The sequence below is a fragment of the Castor canadensis genome, chromosome 3, assembly GCF_047511655.1.
Source record: "Castor canadensis chromosome 3, mCasCan1.hap1v2, whole genome shotgun sequence".
Classification (NCBI taxonomy): domain Eukaryota; kingdom Metazoa; phylum Chordata; class Mammalia; order Rodentia; family Castoridae; genus Castor; species Castor canadensis.
Window position 1 is genome coordinate 52,548,061 of NC_133388.1, and position 23,031 is coordinate 52,571,091.

Sequence of the window (23,031 nt, forward strand, 5' to 3'; positions counted from 1 at the left end):
AGGAGGAGGACAAAGTGGAGAGGGAGGAGATGGAGAAATCCCTTATGTGATAATTCCATCAACTCACAAATTTTTTCACCTAACATCTGGTTCAACTGTAATGTGTTCAGCTCCATATAACCTGTACAGCGTCTGTGCCCTCCCCCCCAAACTCAGCAAAATATTATGGTCCTCTAATCAAGAGAATTTTACTCCTATTGCTGCACGTCTCGTGGTTCATCGTCAGACCAGGGAGTTGACACTTCTTCAACAAACGGCTCTCCGGAGCACCCGTTTAGAGGTAATGTACTGGGTTCAGGCTGGTTCTTCCTGCAGACCCATCTCAACCCTCCTCCTTGGAGCAGCACCGCACTCCAGAGACCACGTAGTGGTGGCTTGGGAGGTGGCAGTCTGGTAAAAATGCCTCGTGCTGAAATTGTCACCTCATTTTGTTCATGAGCCACCCCAGGCTTCGTCAGACTTTGTAGTTCTTATAGCATGCTTAAAAATCAAATGGGCCAAATCATGGCTTCTCTCTCCTTCCTTAGAAGGACTTTTTGCTGGCTAGATTGCTGTGAACAGAAAACCTGAGAGATCAACCCTGTCGTAGAAATGTCATGATATTTTGCTTGCTTATTTGTTGTCAGTTACATTTTTAAAATCCAGAAACTTCTACTTTTTTTTTTTGATGATACTTTTTGAGATATGGTCTTGTGAACTATTTGCCTGGGATGACTTCAAACCTCGATCCTCCTGATCTCTGCCTCCTAAGTAGCTAGGATTACAGGCGTGAGCCACTGGTGCCCACAAAAATTTCCTCTTAAAAATGGATCCTTGTCACTGTTTTGAATAGACCGCACCAAGCCCTTCTCCTGATGAGAAATCATTTTTTCTCACCTGGTTTCATATTAGCCTTACTTGCTAATCATCTAAAGCTGGAGAATTGGAGGTCATGATTTTCTTAATTCTTTCTGGCAGTAGTTCTCAAACTAGAGTCTAGATCCAATCACTGGGAAGACTTGCTAAACAGAGTTTAGGATTCAGTAGATGTAAGGAGTGGGTCCTACACTTTTGCAGTTATAACAAGTTCCAAGGTGTGCTGTTCCTCCACACTTTGTGAATCACTGCTTTGGGCCTTTTGGGTTACTCCCTCCATCCCCATGGAGAGTACCCCATGGAATATCATCCTTAGCCATTGGCTGATGGAGACAATTGCTAACAATTACACAGCACTCACTGTGGACCAGGACTGGATTTTGGGCCCATGCTTTGTAAGGATTAAATAATTCGGGCTGAGGTTCTAGCTCAGTGGTTGAGTATTTACCCAGCATGCACAAGACCCTGGGTTTTGATCCTTAGCACTGAATAAAGAAAGATTAGGTAATTAAAACATCACAACGCTTTTATGAGATACTGCATTTTCCAGATGAGGAAACTGAAGTACAGAGTAGTTAAGTGAATTGCCCAAGTTCACACAGCTAACTCAATGGGGACTTAAACCCAGGCCATGCATCTGGAGTCTGTGGTGTGATTCACTATGCTTTGATATCTTTCTCTTCATTTCACCCAAGTCACTTAGAATACCTGATACTTCTACAGTTCTTGGAAATGAATACCTCAGGAGGGTGTCTCCAAGACGAATGAGCCTACCTTAGGTATTCTGAGGATCCCAGAATTCTGGGATTGTGCTGTCCAGGTGACATGGCTACCTTACCTATGTCTATGTGTGAGTAGAGGAAAGAGGATGGGGGCTTTTAATGGAGCAGGACCAATCCATGGTGCAGAAATACACTGGACATGTGGCTTGGAAATGGGTTAATGTGACAACACAGGAGGTGGGCATCTGTCAGTGAAGAGAGGCCTGTGCTCCCCTTCTGTGGGGGCCTCAGGGTCCCCTCACCATTCTGCCATGGTTTCTGCTGTACAACAAAGCTGAGGAGGAACAGATATGCTGTGCCACCAGCTGTAATAGAAAGGTGCATGTATTTTTTTGGGGCAGTCTGGCCCAGCAAACCTGTGTGGTTGTCAACTCTTAGACAAGACAGTAGGAGACACATAAGTGGGAGACACTGCCCTTACCTCAAGGAACTGGCAGTCCTGTTGGACAGAGAGCGTCATACAAGTATGTATGTCATTAAGCTCAATTGTGCTGGAAAGAAGGCAGGGAGGGTCATAGTGGAGAAACAGGAGTGGAGGAGGGAGGTGGGTTCTTCAACCACATCATGGATGACAGTGTGGGTGCAGGAGGGAGAGAGTTTGGATGTGTGCAGGGTATACAGTGTCTAATGACAAATAATAATGATCTCTTAAGATTCAAATGTCTAAAGGCTAAGTCTCCATTAGCAGAGATAATGGAATAAGGTCTTTGGTGGTGGGTGGGGGGAGTGTTGCTAAGTAATGTGTTGGGTGATGGCTAGAGATCTTCAGGTGGACCTGGTGGTTCTTTAGAAAATGGGCTCCAACTCTTAACAGCATCACCTTTTGGTTCTGGAAGGCCTTTTCAAAATCTTTTTCTACACTTTTGGTTTGCCAGATTCTTTGCATTGCAGACATTTCTATGGATATAGAGATTTCCCCATAGCTATCTATGACACTACAAACCCCACTGAAAAGAACAGATCCTAGACCTGGACCATGTACATTAAAAGGAATGAAAGATAAATATCTGATAGATTAATAAATGTACCTGTCTCCAAAGGAGATGGTACAAAGCTAGATTAAAATAAAATAAAACAATAGACCACTGCTATCGTTCCTGGTTTGGGACTAGCATGGCTAGAGGTCATCGCCTATGTCCCTGAGATCCTGGGAGTACAGATGAGGGAGGGCAGGCATGTTTCTATCCTCCCTGGACAGAGTCACCCCTCACTGCCTCCTACCTTCTTCCATAGTGTTCAGAAACTTTGCCTCCAGCTAAGAGCACCTTCAGCCAGGTCTGCTCTCCCTCTAGCTGCTCAGCAACAGGACGGTGCTGCTCACAATATGTGTGCCTCTGCCTTTCCTGGGCCATGTGGACCCATGGGCAAAGTCACAATCAATTTCAACTCTTGTCAGCTATGTCTGCATTTCTCCCATCTCTGTTCTTCCTCCTTCCCTTGCCTTTTTCTCTCCCTGTTTTGGTGTCATCTTTTGGTGTAGAATTTTTAGATGCTTGAGCCTTAGGAAGGAGGTTCTGAGGGTCTTGCCCACAGACATTCCACCATGGACTCTGAGCTCTGGTCTTATCCTGCAGCATTTCCACCACGTTGGCTAAAGCCAGAAGTTGTCAGTCTGGGCCAGTCACTGAGCTCTAGGTCTACTTCATTTCACACAGTGTGCCTAGAGGAGAGAAATGGCCTCAGCCTTTTCATTCCTCATTAGAGAGCTGCGTTCTTCACCACCAACCTTCCTATTGCCCTTCTTTACCCACTTCCAACATTAGGAAGTAGCTGCCCTTCTCCAAAAAATCTGAAAAATTTTACTCTGCTAAATCAGTAGACCTACTAACCTGAAAATGAGTTTGCCATACAAGTAACAGGTGAAAGTAAGTGGCTTTTTACCTTTGCCTAAATTCCCAGGCTTAGCCAATAGCTCAACAGCAGACCAGGAAGGGAGGTGTGACTCTAACTCCCTCTACAGGGCCATGCCAGAGGAGTTCAGGAGTGCAGCTGGATGTGTTCCAGGGTCACCTAACTCTGTCCTTGTAGTTATCTCAGCCTTTCTTTTCAAATATAGTACTAGTTAATTTGTGACAGGATTCAAATATCCTGCCTCAACAAAATTGTTTATTCTCTCCTTGAATGTACATGCATTTCAAATTTTTTAGCTAAATAAATGATACATAAATTTTACTATCAACATCTATAACGAGCATATTTTGGAAATAGATAGTGCTATTCCTTGGTGACAATATTTACATAGTAAATACAACACACCATGGGGCTTCTACATTCACACTTATCCTTTGGATTCTCAGATCTCAAGGTAGGAATTTTTGTTTATTAGTTGTTGGGTAACTTCCTCATTTATTTTAGAAAGTGTGGGACCTAGTGACTCAGTAGTCCTGAATCATTTAAAGATACAGAAGGCTCCCTGGTGTCAGGGGTGGAATTTGTTCACTCAGACTCTGCCCGGACTTCCTGTGGTTGATAACACTATTGTGAGAACTAACTGTTGTTCAGTTTGGCCTATTGGATCAAGCATGAACTGTTCTTATGATTGGACCTATATGTAGTCTTCTCAGGGTCCTCTCCAGTTGACTGTCTGGACATTACTAAAGATTTTGACCTTGAAGTTCTTCATTGACACCTAACATTGCAATTAGGCTCCCAGGCCATGGTGCTCTTTCTGTTAGCACACTCATTTCCAGAGCTTCTCATTGAACATGGCCTAAATCTTAAGTATAGTACTGCAGAACAAACGATTACCGTTTCATTACTTTAGGATTATGGAAGTGTCACTTTGTGGTGTGCAGGGTTTGAGCGGTAGTGATCTGGGAGTGTGAAGGTGAAGATTAGTGAGGGAAGAAACTTCTGCCTGTAGAACATTGACAGACTCTCCTCTGATAGGTTTGGGGTATAAAAAAACTAGCTGAATGTAGCTAACAAGGGAGTATATATGTGATTCTCAAGAGTAAGATAACAATTTTTTCATCTCTAGTTTATACGAGTCTTAGGGAGAGACCCATTCCCCACCCCCCCCCCAGAGGTTTTATTAAAACGTAGTCACTTAGTACAAAAAAAAAAGTTGGACATAAAACAGCCTTAACACAACCCTATTGGTATTGTTTTTCTTTCCTCCTTCAACAGATGTTTGTGAAGGAGTTGTATTAAATACATTTAATTCTGCTGTCTCAGCCTTGCAGCTCTTTTTCATGAAGATTGCTTTCATTGGTGTCAGTTATGATCAGGAAAAACACCCTTTATACTTTTGTTCTCTCACAGAGTTTTCCATCTTAAACAGAATATTGAGAAGGGATTGTAGTAAAGACTTTGAAAATTGAGCTAACTTTTATTTTCTTTTACATGGTCCTGATTTTATTTGACTTGAAAGCTAAAAGGACTTAGAATACTGCAATGTCAAATGAGGGAGATGTGACTAAACAGTTTTTGTGTGACATTACCTACTATTGTTTGTGGGTTATCCCTTCTTCATTTAAAGAACTATCTAAGAAGTTTCTAAAATTTTGAGTAAGATCCAAAGGTCTACAAAATACTATTAAAGTGCCAGAGGACAATCTCTAGCCATTAAAAATGTGATTAATAAGGAAAAATTAACATATGAGAAGATGGAGATACCATTACAACCTCCATGGACCTTATGTTCTAGTGGAGAGAGGCAGAAAATAAATGTGATATATACTTATCACCTGATGATAAGTGCTATGAGGAAAAGAAAGCAGGGCTATGGATTAGGGTGTATATAGTGAGGTGGGCAATTTAAAATGTGTGGACAGAGAAGGTCTCATTAGGAAAGTGACATTTGAACAAAGAGATCCGAGAGATGTTAAATGTGAGTCAGGCAGAGGAAAGAGCAAGGACCAAGATTCTGAGAAAAGCATATATCTGACATGCTAAAAGAAGCCAGGATGGATCAAAATGAGAGGAACAGTAGTAGGGTGGGACTGGGTTATAGAGGGATTCATCAGCCCTTATAAGGACTTTGGCTTTTACTCCGAATGAGAAAGTATATTAGTCCATTTCTATTGCTATGACAAAATACCTGAGGCTGGGTACTTTGTAAAGAAAAGAGGTTTATTTAGCTCATAGTTTTGGAGGTTAACAGTCCAAGATTGGTTGGCTCCATCAGTTGAGCCTCTGGGAAAAATCTGGTGGTGGATGACACCACAATGGTATAAGCTTGTGCAGAGAGGTCACATGGTGAGACAAAAGCCAGAGGAATTCAGGAGCCAGGCTTGCTCTTTTTGTAACAACCAACCATTGTGGGAACTAACAAGAGTTCCACAAGAACTACATTAATTCCTTCTAAAGGCAGTGTACCTATGACCTAATTATGTCTTACTAGGCCCCACCTCCAAAGGTCCCACCACCTCCACACTGCCACACTAGGGTCTTCCAGCACATAAACCTTTGGGGGACACACTCAAACCATATGCAGACCATAGCAGATGGGAAACCACTGGAATATTTAACCAGGGGAGTGACATGACCTTTCTTTTAGTATAAAAAAAAGCCATGCTTTTAAAATGATATCGTTGATAATAGACTCTTGGTGGTGCTGGAGTGTGATGCAGAAGCATGGTAAGGATGGCTGTGTTCAGATTCTGAATATATTTTGCAGATTCAGCTCACAGGATTTGCTGACATATTAAACATGGGATATGAAAGAAGAGTGTCAAGGATTCTCCAAGGTTTTGACTTGAGCTAGTAGAAAGATGGAGAAGCCATTGGCAGAGATAGGGGAGAACAGCCAAGTTGCAGATTCGGTGAGACTGAGAGTAAGAGTAGGCTTTGGAGACTGGAAGTGTGGCTGAAGTGGTAGGGCACCTTCTTTGTAAGTGTGAAACCCTGAGTTCAAATCCCAGTCCCACCAAAAAAAAAAAAAAAGAGTAGGCTTTGCACTTGTGGATTGAGACCATCTGACTGGAGATGTAGAGGATGCAGGTGAATATGTGAGTTGGAACTCAGGCGAGCAATCTGGCCTGGAAACAAGACTGTGGGAGTTGTCCACATATTCATAGGCCAGAGGCCAGAACTAACATAGGTGATTGGGGAAGCTGGACTGTTTTATCAGACCCGCAAGGATGAGACATAGCCAGGAACGGGTCAGACACTGAAGGCAAATCCCAGCCCTAACTTAAGCTCTTGGCCAAGATCTCAGGATGCATTCGTAGCTAATCTGGGTCCTTCAGGATCAAAGGAAGCTTTCTGTAGCACCCAACCAAGCCAGCAGCTGGAGGAAAGTTACTACAGATGGAACGTCCTCATTGAAGAAAGGGCTAAATCAGTATACACTTTATAAAATGAAGAACAGGAGGGAGATAAAGGAGAATGATGGAGCAGATGAATTCAACTATGATATACTGTAAGACTGTGTGTAAATGTAACAATGTACCCCCAGTGCAACAATAAAAAATTAAGGACAGTAAGGTAAAACAGGTTCTGTTGGGGCTGGGTACCAGTGGGAGGGGGAGGGAAAAGAAGGAAAATATAGTGGATATATTTTGTATTCATGTATGAAAATAGAACCATGAAACCTGTTGAGATTGTTCTAAGAAAGGGGAGGGGAAATAAGAGAGAAGGATGGAGGGGGTGAATCTAAGAAATATCATCAGCACATGTAAACATCACAGTGTATCCCTCCATATTATATTCTCATTAAAATGAAAAGAAATGACTAGATCACTTTGGAGTGGTGAATGAGTCCTGGTGTCTGCTGGAGCCAGAGGTATCTGGTTCTTGCCTTTTGAGCATGATTGGGTGCCCATGAATGCCCATCAGATGACCTTCCTGCTCTCAGAGAAGTCTATAGTGTTTATAAAGTGTCCTGCATCTTCCAATGATTTTAAAGGACAGAAACATTTTAAGTAATTTTTTAACCAACTAGAATGAAGCTCCTTGTATTGGTTAATGATTGCTGTGTAACAACTTACCCCAAAACTTAATGCTTAACATAATAACAAACAATTATCTCTCAGGAATTTTGGCATTGAGCAGTTCAGACTCAAGGTGTCTCACCAGGTTGTAGTTATGATATTGACTAGGGCTAGAGAAGCCACTTCCAAGTGGCTCAGTCACATGGCTGCCGAGTTGACTCTGGCTATTAGTAGGAGGCCTGGGTTCCTCCCACATGGTCCGCTCCCTGGGATGACTAAGCATCTTCACAGTTGGGGTGCCTGACTTCCCCCACAGTAGATGAACCAAGAAAGCAATGCCTTTTATGACTTAATATCAGAATACCTCCACTTCGCTCTGTTGGTTGTATAGACCAGCTCTGGTCAGGATGGGTAGAGAGGGATCAGGAAAGTTCAGTGGGGGCCATCTTGAAAACAATCACCCTCCCTGAAAGTTGAGAGAGGGTTTATATCATCTTAATCCTTCCTGTCTGTTCTGAACACCACTTGCAGCTAAGGGCTGCATAACTCCCGACTGGGTAGGCCCCTCATCATAACTGATAACAATCCAGGGTTTATTCTCTCAGCTCAATAAGGTATCTTGGAAGACAAAAGCCAAGAGCAGGCACCAACACAAGAATTCCACCATTGACCATGTTGCATTTGCCAATTTTCTCCCTGATTTTTGGGGGTGCCTGTCAGCTCACATACCTACCAAGTGCTTGTTGTGACGTTATCAGTTTTTGAATTGTTCAGAGTTTTACTAAATTTAGAAACCTCTGGTGGCTGATGTATCCAGGACTGAGACTGTAATGTAAATTCTTCCAAGGAACATTTAACCATTTAAGACCCACTGCTATTCCTGCTTTTGGCACATTTATTTAGCCCATACTTCTTGTGTGTATGCACTTAATTCACAGCCATTTCTCGCATGAGCAAATTGCCTAAATGTACTTGTGAGAAACCCTTTTATAGTAAATGTTATTAAACCGAAAACAAGGGTATAATAAAATAGCAATTTAAGGGTAATTTACTAACAACTGGAGCCCTTAAACACTGACACATCATTGTGTAGTAATAATACCAGACTTGGTATTAAACACATTCTTTGTCACTCCAAGAATCATTGGGACAGTTTCCTAATCCTCATGGTGTTTAATTATAGCTCTTTTAATTTTTCTTTTTTACTATTCCTATGTCACTGGTTTACAGATTGTAAATCATTAACTTTTGCCTAAATAAACATCTAGCAAACTCTTACATCTCTGCTTCTTACTCAGAGAAATCATAGAGAAAATATTCAGAGAATGTAATAGAGGTGTGTTGATGCCATCAAACCTCACAGGTTTTGGAGTTCAGTTTTCCATGCTGTTTTCGCATAGGGGGATATTGAGTAATGGTAGAAAGTGCAACCCAGAAGTGATCAATTTTATTTGAAAGTGAGGCGGATTCCTGGATTATCCAAGAAGGAAAATTTGTTGAGTAGCAGTCTCAGCAAAGATCCTCTGCTCTCTAGAAAGTGGTGTGGATACAAGAGGGAAGGCCAGTGGGCAGCTGGCAGAACCTAGCCAGAATGTCCCAAGTCCCTACATGGGGGATCTGGCTTCTGTTTGAAGGTGGCATGCTCAGTCTTATTCATGCCCTGGGAAAGCTCATCCTGAGCGGCTGATTCACACCAACTAGAAAGTATGGAGGTAGACCCTGCAATGCTGGCTTATTAATTTGCCATGAGAAGCCTTCATCAGTGAGACCAGACATACTCAAAGTCCGTATAATCAGCACACAGTCTCCCAGTAGGCAGGCCTCCACGGGAAGCCAAATCACAATCAGAAACTATAAAGTTGCCCTAAAAAATCACCACCACCATATCTGGAAATATCTCAAGTCTCTGTGATCAGTTCATTTCTCCTTGAGGCCCCAGGAAGCAAACTCATAGTCCAAAGGTTATTGATGAGCAGATAATCAGGACAAGGGGAGCAAAGTGAGGAGAATGTGTAGTGGTGACAGGTTAGCTTCCTGGGTCTATCTCAGAATGGGAATGGCTTTGCCAGAAATGGCTAAAACTTTCTTATTCCAGAAGGGTACTTGGATATTGTATTATCTTTGGCCACTTACCAAATTACTCAAAATTTAGCAGCTTAAAACAATAAGTAAGTAATAAATCACTAGTTCTGTTGATCAGGGTCCCTCAATAGACCTGTTGTCTGGGCTGCAGTCAGCTGAGGCTTACCTGGGATGGAGATATGCTTCCAAAAGGGCTGCCTTACATAGCTAGCAAGTTGGTCTAAGTTTTTCACCAGAAGGATCTCCCCCACTGAGTTGTTTGTGTGACCTCTCAACATGGCTGCTGGCTTCCCCCATAGTAAGTGATCCAAGAGACAGAGCAAGGCAGAAGCCACGATGCCTTTATAACCTGATCCCCGAAGTCACACACTGCTACTTCTACCACGTTTTGTTTGCTGGAAATGATACACTGAACCCAAGCTACACTTAAAAGGAAGGGAATTAGGCTCTACTTCCAAAGAGAAGCGCACCAAAGAAAGTGAGTGAGCATATTTTAAAACTACAAAAAGTACCCTCTACATTGTCTCTATAATTCTTTTTTCTACATTTCCATAGCTGGCCAACTCCGCTGAGCCATGTACTCCATTAATATATTGATATTTATATCAACTACATATTTATACACATTTTAGATATAATTATACATCATGAATACTAATATATCTGGTTTATGGCCAAGTCATTCTGGTATGATAGTCCTTATGTATATTAAGCTAATTTGCTTACCTCCAGCCTGCTACCTCACTAGCCAGGAGACCTGGGACAACTCACCTGCCCCATCTGTGCCTCTGTGCCCTCATCTGTAAAATAAAGCTACTTGTAGGACCTACCTCACAAGCTTCTTGGGAGGATTAAATGAATAATTAAATGTGTGGGGCTTAGAAGAGTACATAGAATGTGGAAGACACCCAATACTGCTGGGTTTGATCCACTAGGTGTGGTTAGCCTCAGAAGGCAATCTTATTTCCAGTGGTAGTAAACAAAAGCCATAGCTTTCTTCCTGGCCTCACCACAGCCCCAGACCACCAAAGCTTTGTCCCAAAGATGGAGCCTTTTCAGACCTACCCAGGCCAGTGGCCTCTCATTTTCCTGCCTTTGGCTATGCTGGTTCCTTCTCAGAAGCCTAGGTTAATCCCAGCATAGAGCAGTCATGTGGAGATAAGATAGTTTGTACTCTACATTTTGTTTTAAAGCTGACCTTGTGGGGACGGCAGAATATGCAAACAGGGAAATGACCTAGCACAAAGCTAGGGAGTTCCTCATCCTTTTGCATTTTTGTTAAAGGTTGCTCCCAATTTTTAATTGTAAATGCACTTGGTCAAGGGTATTCCCTGGCTACCCCTGCTCAGTGTTGGCCTACCACACAGACCTTTCTTCCTCTTGGCCCCTTTCACTCCCTTCCAGTGCCTTAGACCCTTGGGCTTGCTGGGTAGATTTTGTCTTCATCCTAGGCATATTCGTCATTTAGAACACGTCTGGTGTTTGCTGACAATGTTTGAACAGGAGCATTAGAAATGTCATTTTCTGCTAGGCATCGGTGGCTCACGCCTGTAATCCTAGCTACTCAGGAGGCAGAGATCAGGAGGATCGCGGTTCAGAGCCAGCCTAGGCAAATAGTTCTGTGAGTCTCTATCTTGAAAAAATAGGGTTGGTGGAGTGGCTCAAGGTGAAGACCCTAAGTTCAAGCCCTGGTACTGCAAAACGAAACAAAAAAATCTGGTATTTTCTTCATCTCCCAGAGATGCTTTAAAAGACAGCTGTACCTAGAGGAACACACAAGGATTGTCATATGTCAGGTGGCAATTGGTTAAATATAGAGTCAGGGAGCTGGGAGAGACCTCCCACCCTCCTTCCCCTTTGTGCTGGCCAGTTCACCCACACAGACTTCCGAGCACTGCAGACATCCAAATCGAGATGTGCTGTCAGTGATGAAAGCCGCCCTGGGTTCCAAAGACTTACAACAAAACAAAAGAAGGTAAAACATCTCTTTACTAGCTTTATATTGATTACATGTTGAAATTTGGATAGATTGGGTAAAATCAAATAGATCATTAAAATAGATTATACCTTATCTTTATTCTTCTTTAATGTGGTTACTAGAAAATTTCAAATTCCATAGTGGCTGACATACTACTATTGAACCACCCTGCTGTGGATCGTCTGGCTGTAGTATTCAGACCCCTAGGATGGAGATTCTGGAAGTTTTCCATGGTGACTTCACTGAGTCTTTTATCATTCTGGCAGTCCAGTTCTTCTCCATGTCCTGTCTCAGTCTCCTCTGCTTTGTGTGGTGACTTCTTCACATAGTTGACTTCAACATGTCCTCAGGAAACCCCCATTTGAAGAGAGTCAAGCATCTCTTTGTATTGTTATAGGCTTGACAATCCCATTTTCTTTCACCTTTTTACTTCTACCTCTTTCCCAACTTGTTGATATTTTTAAGTGACTTCTCCAGGGTTATCTCTGGTTTTCTAGTATCCTAGTATTCCAGACCATCCACAATCAAAGTGGGTCTGACTAATGCAGAGAAAAAAGAAGGAATTGCTTCCACATCAAGTATTTAATTGGTCCTTTTGATACTTTAACTCATTCAATCTAAGAGCCACTTTTGACTGATGAGGCAGTTGAGGGTGAAAACTTACCAAGGTTCCACTGCAAGATTAGTGGCAATTCTGGAATTCATGCCCAGGTTTGCCTGACTCCAAGCCCATTAGACACTGCCTTCCTTGCTGATTTGTGATAGTCAGATTTCTGTTACTATAGTAAAATACCTGAGATAATCTATTTAAAAAGAGGAAAGATTTATTTAGTCTCCCAGTTTTAAAGGTTCCAGTCCCTGACTGGTTGCTTTTGGGCCTGTAGTAAGGCAGCACACCATGGCCAGAGCAAATAGGGAAGACAGCTGCTCATCTCATGCCAGACAAGAAGTAAAAAAGAGAAGAAATGGGTAGGGTTCCACTTGAGTGGCCAGAAAATCTCCCACTAGGTCCCACCTCTTAAACATTTCTGCTATCTCCCAATATCACCAACCTTAGGACTAAGCCCTTAACATGGGCCTTTGGGGAACATTCCAGATCAAAACTATAGCACTCACACTTTTCTTTGAATACTTTTCTTTCCTGTGGTCTAAAGTGGCCTCATGGTAAGGCTGATGCATTTGTAGTTTGTGGCTGTGAGAACCCCTCCTATCGCCATAGATACTGTGTGAACACCAGCAGGACAACCCCAGTCCTTTGGATAACTGTCAACCTCCAGAACAAGCCACTTCTGAAAGAACATCAAGACAAATTGCATTGTTTGTGTTTTGAGTGGGAAGGGACAGAAGGGACCCTGTGGGTAAGTTAAAAACAGACCTTCCTGTGACTGAATCTTGGGGACATAAGGCAATCAAAAGGACAAGACAAATACTGTATGTTTCCACTTGTCTTAGGAACCTAGAATAGTCGAGTTCATAGAGACAGAAGATAGAATGGTGGCTTGCCAGGGGCTGGGGAGATGGGGGAATGGGAGTTATTGTTTGAGAGTTATTAATTATTTCTCACTTTGGGAAGGTAAAAAAGTTTTGGAGATCTTTCACCATGATCACAATGGTGACCCTGAACTGTACACTTAAAATGCTTAGTATTATTTGTATTTTACCATAATAAAAGCAAGCAAATCTTCACATAAAGAAAAATGGCCTTACTTAGCATGTGCTCAGAGGTGTCCCTGGAACTGAATCTTAAATCCATTGTTTATTCTAGCCAGGTGATTTTTCCTTTTTTTTGGTGGGACTGGGATTTGAACCTAGGGTTTCACACTTGCAAAGCAGATGCTGTACTGCTTGAACCATACCTCTAGTCCTCCATTGCTTATTTCTAGCTTTGGGGCTACAGTTTTTCTGAGTCAGCTTCTTACCAGAAAGCTCTAATCTTACTGCACTGAGATGATGGGGAGGAAGGTCCTTTTTTTCCTGACAGATTTCTTGATAACAGAAACTTTACCAATTTCCCACAAATACCTTTGTCAGGATTTAAACCACCTTTTAACAGATGTCTGGGATGAGGAGGCAGCCTTTACCACCAGGACTCTCTTGATTACACTGACTTTTCTATGGAGATTTTCTTAGTCTTAGCATCTATCTAGCGGTGGGCCTGGACTTTTCTAAGAAGGAAAGTGGGACAAATTCTGTTTGGTTGGACCAAGGTAGTTGTAGCCTCTTTGGAGACATGAATGAGAATTAGATGGAGCCCCGAACGTCTAAGAGTTTATGATCTGTGTTTCACTGAAGTTCCTGGTAACTGAAAACCTGATGCCAATTAGCCAATCTGATGTGCAGGCTGTTTTGAGAAAATTTAGCCAGAGTACATAGATTGGGACTATAATCCACAGGATTCTCTAAATTTAGAATGTGGTGTTTAGTGTCACTGTGGGTGTATTTGCTCATTTACCCTGCATATTTTCCTTTTCAGGAATCATTAACCAATGGCAACAGGAATCCAAGGATAAAGTGATTTCCCTCCTGTTAACTCACCTGCCTTTGCTGAAGCCAGGAAACCTTGACGCAAAAGTAGAGTATATGAAACTGCTGCCCAAAATCCTGGCGCATTCGATTGAACACAACCAGCACATTGAGGAAAGCAGGCAGCTGCTGTCCTATGCTTTGATCCATCCGGCCACTTCGTTGGAAGACCGCAGTGCTCTGGCCATGTGGCTGAATCACTTGGAGGACCGCACGTCGACCAGCTTTGGCGGCCAGAACCGAGGCCGCTCAGACTCTGTGGATTATGGGCAGACTCACTACTATCACCAAAGACAGAACTCCGATGACAAGCTCAATGGGTGGCAGAACTCTCGGGATTCTGGGATTTGCATCAATGCCTCCAACTGGCAGGACAAAAGCCTGGGGTGTGAGAACGGCCATGTGCCCCTCTACTCCTCCTCATCTGTCCCCACCACAATCAATACCATTGGAACCAGCACAAGTACAAGTAAGTCCCCTGGAAGTCCTTTAACACAGTCTGGTTTGGTGACTTGTTGTGTGTGGCATGTCGTGCTGACAATGTCTGCTCTGAGCACCCTGTAACCCTGGGAGAGAAGGGCTGATGGGAATTGGCTGTGGGAATGGGCTCATTGGACACCATATTAGTTGGTCTTTGACTCTGGAAAGATGGAAACGTTGGGCAGGTAAAAGTGACAGATGGTCCAAATTTTGGTTGCAGACAGATCAAAAAGAAATACAGAAATAAGAAAGAGAGAGAGAATAAGTGGTAAAAGAAGGAAACATCTTATTTCTACAAGTAAAAAAATGCCTTGCACCCTCATGTCTTCCGCCCTGGGTTTTGGGATTTCCAAGACACTGAGTTACTTTGTGATTCTCTAAACTTGATTCTAACCCATGGTTAACCAGCCACCCACATGGGCTTTGTGCATTTAGTTCTTTCTTTCTTTTTTTTTTAAATTTTTCTTTCCTTAATTTTTTTTTAAATTTCACCCTGGAATGCTCCCTCCCTTGCATTTTCTGGTTGAATCCCCAGTTGTTGGGGACCACTTTTGCTCCTGACCAACAGGAGCAGAATTGCTAACTGAAAACACTGCTCTGTGCTTCGGCCTGGTGTGGATGCTGTGGGCTTCCTCTTGCTCACTCTAACCTCTTAGGAGAGACAGGTCAGGAATTGCTTTGTGGGAGGGGAGGGTAGAGGACAGCCCCTGTGCTCTTTTGACCACTAAAACAAAGTGCTGTGCCCACCACTGGGCACTGGGAACCAGGAGTCCTCTCCATGGCTCCCCACTTAGGCCAAGCGAAGTGACCAGTCCACCCTTTGTGTCTATGTAAAGTAGCATGGCTGGGGAACAACCCACGATCCATCAGCATTCCTTAAGCTAGTTTGCATAACTCTGTGAGTACAGCATCACTCTTGGGAGAGAGTTTGCAGTCAGACCCAGTGTTCCTGTCAACATTCAGGTACCCCAGGTAAAGGATACAAGAGAACTGGAGATGGAGCTCAGTGGTAGAGTTGCTTATCTAGCATGTGTCTGGCCCTGGGTTCCATCTCCAGCACCAAAAACAAAGAGACATCAGATTAAAAGATTACAGATTAGCAGCATTGCCTTCTTGGCCTCTACCTCCACTTGAATATTTTGGTTAGTGGACCTCTTTAAGTAGTTTTTTCAAATAAGTAGGAATGTTGAATTATAACTACATTAGTTGAAACAGTACCTTAGTAGAATAACCAAGGAAATCCCAAAGATACAATATAAGAAATTTTTAATTTTTTTCTGTTTTTTATATTTAGATCTGAGTAACTTTAACATTTGGGGAATTGGGTGATTATCACATCATTGACTTATGTAAGAGGGTCTGATGGCAGTTGGTGTCTTTCATAGGCTCGTGATCCAGCCAGGAGTGTTTTCACTAGTCTCTGCATGACGGGGAGTGGTGCTGACACTAGTACAGCAGACATGCAGGCAGATGACAAAGTCTCTTGGCTCAAATTTCCTGGGTCAGCTAAGGGACCTAGTTATTGTTACAAAACTCTTTGATAACTGAGAGATGCAAGCTCTGAACAGCCTGCTCTCTTGAAACTTGGTCTTTTGCATTTTTACATTTCATGTCATTTATCATGAAATCAGTCTTGGGTCATCACACATTTCCATCTGCTGGTTGAGACACTCAGGGTTGGGTCTTGACAAAATTAGCTCACTTACGATGGTTATCAGGTTATAGAGAACAGGCACATATTTATCACTGTGACTACCCACTCCAAGGGAGGGGAAGAAGTTTGTAGATGACTGTCTTGACCTTCTCAACTTTGGAATCCCTGGTAGTTCTTGAATTGCAAAGGACTTGCAGGTTTGGCCAGATGACTAGATTACGTATCTCTGGAAAAAGAAATGGGTTGGAGCCCTCTTTAAAAGTATTGGCACTGTAATAACAGCAGTTGGAGACTGAGGCAGGAGGATCATGAGTCCAAGGCCAGCCTGGGTCATATAGTGAGACCCTGCCTCAAAAATAAACAAACAAAAAGAACGTCACCAAAAAGAAAAAAAAAGAGGAAAGCTCTTCCCTCTGGAATGTTTCATTTGAACACATAGGCCATAGCACTGTGAATTTCAGGACACCAAAATGTCACTGCCGTTGCTTTACATGTGCAGGATCTGTGGTGGCTATGTTCATTCATTATGTTCGTTCACTGTGACTCTGTCAGCTATATACTGAGCACCTGGAGACAGCCTGACAAAGTGGGAAGAACATAGACTGTAGTGCCAACACCCTCCCAAGTCCAAATCCCAGACCTGCAATTTGCTAACTACAACTTGCTCAAGCTATTTCACTTCTCTGAACAAGGCTCATAACTTGTAAAGTGGGAACATTCAGGATTTCTACCGTTAAGGGTTATAGATAGGTAAAGGAGATAACATAAATGTCTAGCCCTGGCCAGAACAACAACAGAAAGCACACAATCAGTGCTTGCTAGATGAACAGATGGACAAAACTGGGAAAAACCAGTAAAGAGCAAAGTGCTGATGCTGATATCCAGTCTGCGCCCTTGTTTTCAGTTCCCATGGTCACCTGATGAAAGCAACTTTTCCCTTGGAAAGTACAAATGTTCCTCAACTTATGATGGGGTGATGTCCTGCTAAAGCCATTGTAAGTTGAAAATATCATAGCTCAAGACTGCATTTGATACATCTAACCTAGCTTAGCCTTGCTGACCTTAAAGATGTTCAGAGCACTGACATTACCCTACATTTGGGCAAAAATCCTCTAACAAAAAGGCTATTTTATAAGAAAGTTGAGCTGAGCACTAGTGGTTCACATCTGTAATCCTAGCTACTTGGGAGGCAGAAATCAGGAGTATCTTGGTTTGAAGCCAGCCCAAGAAAATGTTTGTGAGGCCCTATCTTGAAAATGCCGCCCTCAAAAAAGGTTGGAGGAGTGGCTCAAGTGGTAGAGACTGCCTAGCAAGCGTGAGGCCCTGAGTTCAAACTCTGGTACTGCCAAAAAAAAGAAAGAAAGTTGAATATCTTATGTAACTGAATACTGTACTGAAAGTAAAACATAGAATGGTTGTGTTGGTATGCTTTCACACCATCAGAAAGTCAAAAAATCATTAAGTCCAACCATTCTAAGTCAGGGACATCTGTGGTCTAGGGGCTTTGAATATGCTTTGACTTTGGAGAATTCCACTGTAATAGAAAAATAGGTTAGACTGTGGCCTAGCAAGTAGTGAGGCCCTGAGTTCAATCCCCCATTACTGAAAAAAGGACAGAAGGAAGGGAAGAAGGGAGGGAAGGGGAGGGAGGAAGGGATAGAGGGAGGGAGAGAAGAAAATGGGTCAGATTTATGATTTCCTGTGCCACACATACCTCTTTAAAGTAGAAAAGAATATCTGCAGAAAGCATGATTATAAAAACTGAAATCAGTTAGTCTACATATTTTTAAATTATCAATCACATTAATGACAGCTAGTGAAGGGTAACTAACTAGAAAGTTACCCCCTTAATACTTTTAGTTTTTAACCTTGGTTTATTTCACTGATATTTTTCCTCCTCTGGTCACTGTGCCTTCAACAGAGCCACTTAGTATTTGTGACTTCTTCCCTACATGGATTCCAAATCATTCAACCTCCCCTCCAGCCCTTACTGTCTATCTGCTGTGTGCCTAGCACTGCTTGAGTCCATGGGAAACATTAAGGAAGCTTAAGACATTGTTCCCACTTTCCAGGAGCCTGTAATATAATTGGAGAAAAAAGACATGTCAACTAGTCTCACAATTAAAAATTAAATATTTCCTTTTGCTCAAGTTATTATCCACAGAAATTTCATAATTTCTGAGTTACATAAAAGGGTAGTAAAAATTGTACTCTTAAGAGGTGCTATGAAGCTTAAAGTATTTAGTATCAGTTGAATGGAGGGTCTTCCTCTATTTTGTGCTGTTTTAACAGAATACCACAGACTGGTTAATTTATAAACAGTAGACATTTATTTGGCTCATGGTTCTGGAGGTTGGGAAGCCCAAGCTCAAGGAGCCACATCTGGTGAGGACCTTCTGCTGCATCATACCATGGCAGAAGGCATGGTAAGAAAGAAAATGGAAAAGCACAACAAAAGGCCAAAGTCCCTTTTACTACAAATCCACTCCAATAATAACATTAATTCTTCTCTTCAGTGTAGCACCCTCAGCATTGTTGTAGTGGAGACTAGGTTCCCAATACATGCACTTTGGAAGAACCCATTCAAACCATAGCAGGGTCTGTACTGTGAGTGCTGTGAATGTTTGGAATGGAGAGATCCTTGTGGATTGGAGGGGCAAGAAAACCTTTTTAAGGGCAATGGGAAATGAACTAGGATGGAGAGGGGAGGACAGTTTGGTGAAAATCAGGGTGAGAATATGCATTGTAAGCAAAAGGATGGAGTTTATAGTTTGCAGGCAAGGTCAGAAGCCAGGGAAGGGAAAGGAGAGGCTTGTGGTGAGAAGAGGAGTGAAGAGCAACAGTCAAGGTAAACAGTAGAATGGGATCCAAGAGCTCCTAAAGAGGGCACGCATTTATACCTTGGACACGGGAGTGATGTGTGAACAGTGCCAGACAGGGTATTGGTCAACTATGAGCAAGCCAGCCACATGGGTAGCAAGTGATGAGTGCATGGTCAATAAGTTTCAAAAGCTCAGTTGTGAAACAATAAAGTATCATTAGGATAGGAACAGGTACAAAGCACAAGGAGTTGACACCAGAAATGTGCCAAGGTAGAATCATTAGGATTAGGATTCGGTAATGACTTGAACATACATTATTTGTTCATTCACATTGAAAATGTTTGAGTACTTTTTTTGTTTGGTGGATCAAAACCAAGGCCTTGCACATGCCAGGCAAGCAATGTACCACTGAGTCACATCCCTAGCCTTCTTGAGTATCTTCTATAGGCCTTACCTGCTAGGAGAACTTGGGGCACATTAGTGGATAGGACAAAGTTGCATCCCTTGTTGAGCTGTCAGTATATTGAATGTAGATTATAGCATATAAGAAAATTATATAGATCATTAAAGGTTGATCAGTGATATGGAGGTAGTGAGGTGGTTGCAGTGTAAAGTGGGGTGGTCAGGGTAGACCTCATTGAGAATCTGATGCACCACCAAAGACTTGATAGAGGTGTAGAAGTCAGCCAAGTGTCTGGCGGAGACTAATCCTGACCAAGAAAAAGCTAGGGAAAATATCCCAAGATAGAAGAATGCCAAATGTATTTGGGGAAGAGTAAAGAGTTTGGTGCTCAAAAGAGAGTAAGGTAGATAGTGGTAGGAGAGGTTGGAGAGATCACTGGGAGGGATACTTCCATAGGACCTCATTAGCCATATTGGGAACTTTCATGCTCAGTAAACCAGAAAGCTGTTGGAGGATTTTTAGCAGATGAGTGACATGACCTGACTCACATGTTAAAAGGATCTGTTTGACTGGTATGGTATGAATAGACTGTACCAGGGCAAAGACAGGAACAGGAAGGCCATTGGGTCATCCAGATAAGAGGTGATGATGGCTCAAGCCAGGATAACTATGTGGAAGGGACAGAAGAAGTCAGCATCTATATATACTTTGAAAGTAAAACCAAAGCATTTCCTGCAAAGTAAATAAGAGGGCCTTCAAAAATGACTACAGAATGATTTGGCTGAGCAAAGAGAAAGATGGTGTTGCTGTCAGTTGATATTGATAAGTCTTTATTGGCCAAGTACAGTGGGTTTTGGGATAAGAGCAGGAGCTCATGTCGTAGCTGATGAGTTTGACACGTCTTGTAGAGAATCCAAAATGTTCAGTAGGAAATTAGATGCATAGGTATGTAGCTTGGGAGAGAAGACTGAGCTAACGTAGACTTTGGGAGTTTATCAGCCATGGGTGGTAGTTAATGCTATGAAATGAGATTACCAAGGCATAGATAAAGGTGACGGTCAAGAACTCTGAGCCCAGACACTTACACCTCTGAAGGCCACAGGAAAGAAGGGGAAGCAGCAAAGGAAACTGAGGAGAAACTACTGAGGTTAGAGAAAAGGTGTGTCTTACGAGGCAAATGAAGAAAACGTTTCAGAGAAACAGTGATGAACTGAGTCAGACTTACTGATAGGCTTAATAAGGTAAAGACCAAGAATTGACATTGGATTTATTAAGGAGAGACAGTAGAGAGAAATTGAGGGCACATATGCTAGGCATTTAAGGGGTAAAGAAAGTTGAGTCAATGATTCCAAAGAGATTAGAGGCATAATGGGATGACAAGCTAGCACCAAGCTTGATTTAGGATGTATGTTGACATTGAGAAGATGTGGTAACATTGAGATAGAGAAAAAGGGATGTTAAGAAGGAATTAAAACTAAGCAGTGGAACCACACTGAGTTTTGAAGGAAGGGATTCAAATGAGGCTAAAAATAGGGGCCAAAAATAAAGTTCTAATTTAATGAGAACCAACCTGTTTTTATCCAAAGGCAAGAGTATCTTTAATCAGTTGCAGAGGTTAAATCAAGTGAGAGCTCAAGGACCTTTGAGCTGGGCCATTTCTTCCATGAGAGAGAAAACTGGCTTGGGGTTGGGTGAGAAGTCTGCCTCATTCTTCTTGTAAGGTCGCTCAACCCAGTGACTGAGCAAGAATCTGCAAGTTCACCATAGCCTGTGAGTCCAGAAAGGACCAAAGTATTGGCTAACACAAATCTCAGTCAACTTTGTTTTAGCCATCACAAGAGATTTCAAATATAGGGTGCAAAGAACCTGGCTTAGCATCTCTAGATTTGCTTCCTGTCTGAAGTCAGCTATAGAAAAAAATAAATCATTCAGGAAAAGAGTAAGTATTTCCTGGCTTTCTTAAATGCTTACAGAACTCTTTGCATGGAGGTCAGTGCTACCACACTTGCCCCAGACTTCCTGTCCGACCCTTTTCTACTCTTTGCTGGCAAATTTGGACCTGAAAGAAAACTACAAATGGCATGAACTTATTTGTACTCAAATCATTGCAGCACTTGATTCTTTTTAGCGCTCTTGACATTATTTTATATTTGGGTTTTAAAACGTGGACTTTTGTTAGCCCAGCATGAGGCAAGAACTCAGAAATGTTGGGTACCAAAATAATTCTGAAAGCTCCATTGCATTTGCCCATTTCTACAGGTTTATGGTACAGTTCAGAACCGTAGCGTTTATTTTATTAATCTTAATTCATTTTCTTATGATAAAAAGAATGCATTTTAAAAATTTTGGTACCATAGACCATAAAAAAGTAAAGTCATGATTGCACTCCCTGATACAGTGTTTACTATGTACTATGTAAAAATCCTTTACATAAATGTTAGCTCATTTAATCCTAAGAACTCCATGGTGTGGACATTACTGTTATACTCACTTGACAGATAAGGAAACAGGCACAGAGAAGTTAAGTAATTTGACCAGTGTCACAGAGTAAGTGATTTAGCTAGGATTTGAATCCAGGTAGTTAAGCCCCAGAATCTAGCTCTTAATTCAAGATTACATGTCTTTTCCTTGTAATGCTAACCTACTCAATGAGTAGTTAGTAGACTTTTGTTTCTCTCTGACCCTGATTTTGCCCCCTAGCCCCCCACCCACCCCAGGGACCAGCCACCCTACTGCTTCAGTGGTCTCCATAACATACAGATGTAAGATCCTGCCTGAACTGCTGCTGCTCTATGACTCCCAGAAGCATAGGGGCTGTTTACATGCTAGCTTTGTTCTGACCAACAGGCCTTGGTCAAAACACTTGTTAGCATGTAGGGTCACAGTCTTTGGTCAACATGTTCACCTCTTCTTCCCGATTATCAACTCCTTGTTGACAAGAGTTGTGTTTATTCCTCTTTTCTAGCACCCAAAACACTGTGCGGCTGAAAAAGTAACAGACATTTTGGAGATGGCAATTCCTGGCATGCACTCAGCGGCCACTCTCCCATGGCTGAGCATCTCTGTTAGATAATGGCTGTCTCTTGCTAAGCCCAGATGTGGCCTCTGAATCCTCTTCAATATAAACCCCTCCCCCAGGCAGCCACTGTATTTCAATAAGTGATGGCATGTGAGCTGAAGCCTGTCTGCCCATCTTTCCAGAAATGTTTGCTGAATGGTAGAGAGTTAATAAATTCCTGGGTTCACTAGGCAGATGTTCACAAAATGAATTTCCAAAATAAACAAGAAAATGTCCACAGGAACTCACTAAATATTTAGTGATAGTATTGATCATTTAGCCTCTGTCATAATCATTGTAGTGACATTTATTTTTATTCTTGCTCTTTCTGTGACTTATCTTACTAAATTGGTCTCAATACCAACAGACTTTAAAAAAACGTACTGTAATCTTGTTTAGGGAGGTAGGTAGTTACATGAATTTATATGGGTAATAAAATGCCATACAGTTATATATGAATTCATACAAAAAAATTAGTATATGTAAAAACTACCAAGATCAGAGTAAGGTCTGTAGTC

The 23,031-nt window shown here is 42.1% G+C and overlaps 1 protein-coding gene across 4 annotated transcripts in view; it reads left to right on the top strand.

Moving 5' to 3' along the window:
* Samd4a (sterile alpha motif domain containing 4A) overlaps positions 1-23,031 on the top strand; it is a 216,145-nt gene that overhangs the window by 109,975 nt on the left and 83,139 nt on the right. For 3 of the 4 annotated variants that reach the window (XM_020162024.2, XM_074067968.1, XM_074067967.1), the window contains exon 3: positions 14,047-14,565. In XM_020162024.2, coding sequence (XP_020017613.1) covers positions 14,047-14,565 — 519 coding nt within the window. Of the gene's footprint in view, positions 1-12,807; positions 12,932-14,046; positions 14,566-23,031 lie in introns of those variants that run through there. The other variant, XM_074067969.1, reaches the window with a different exon arrangement.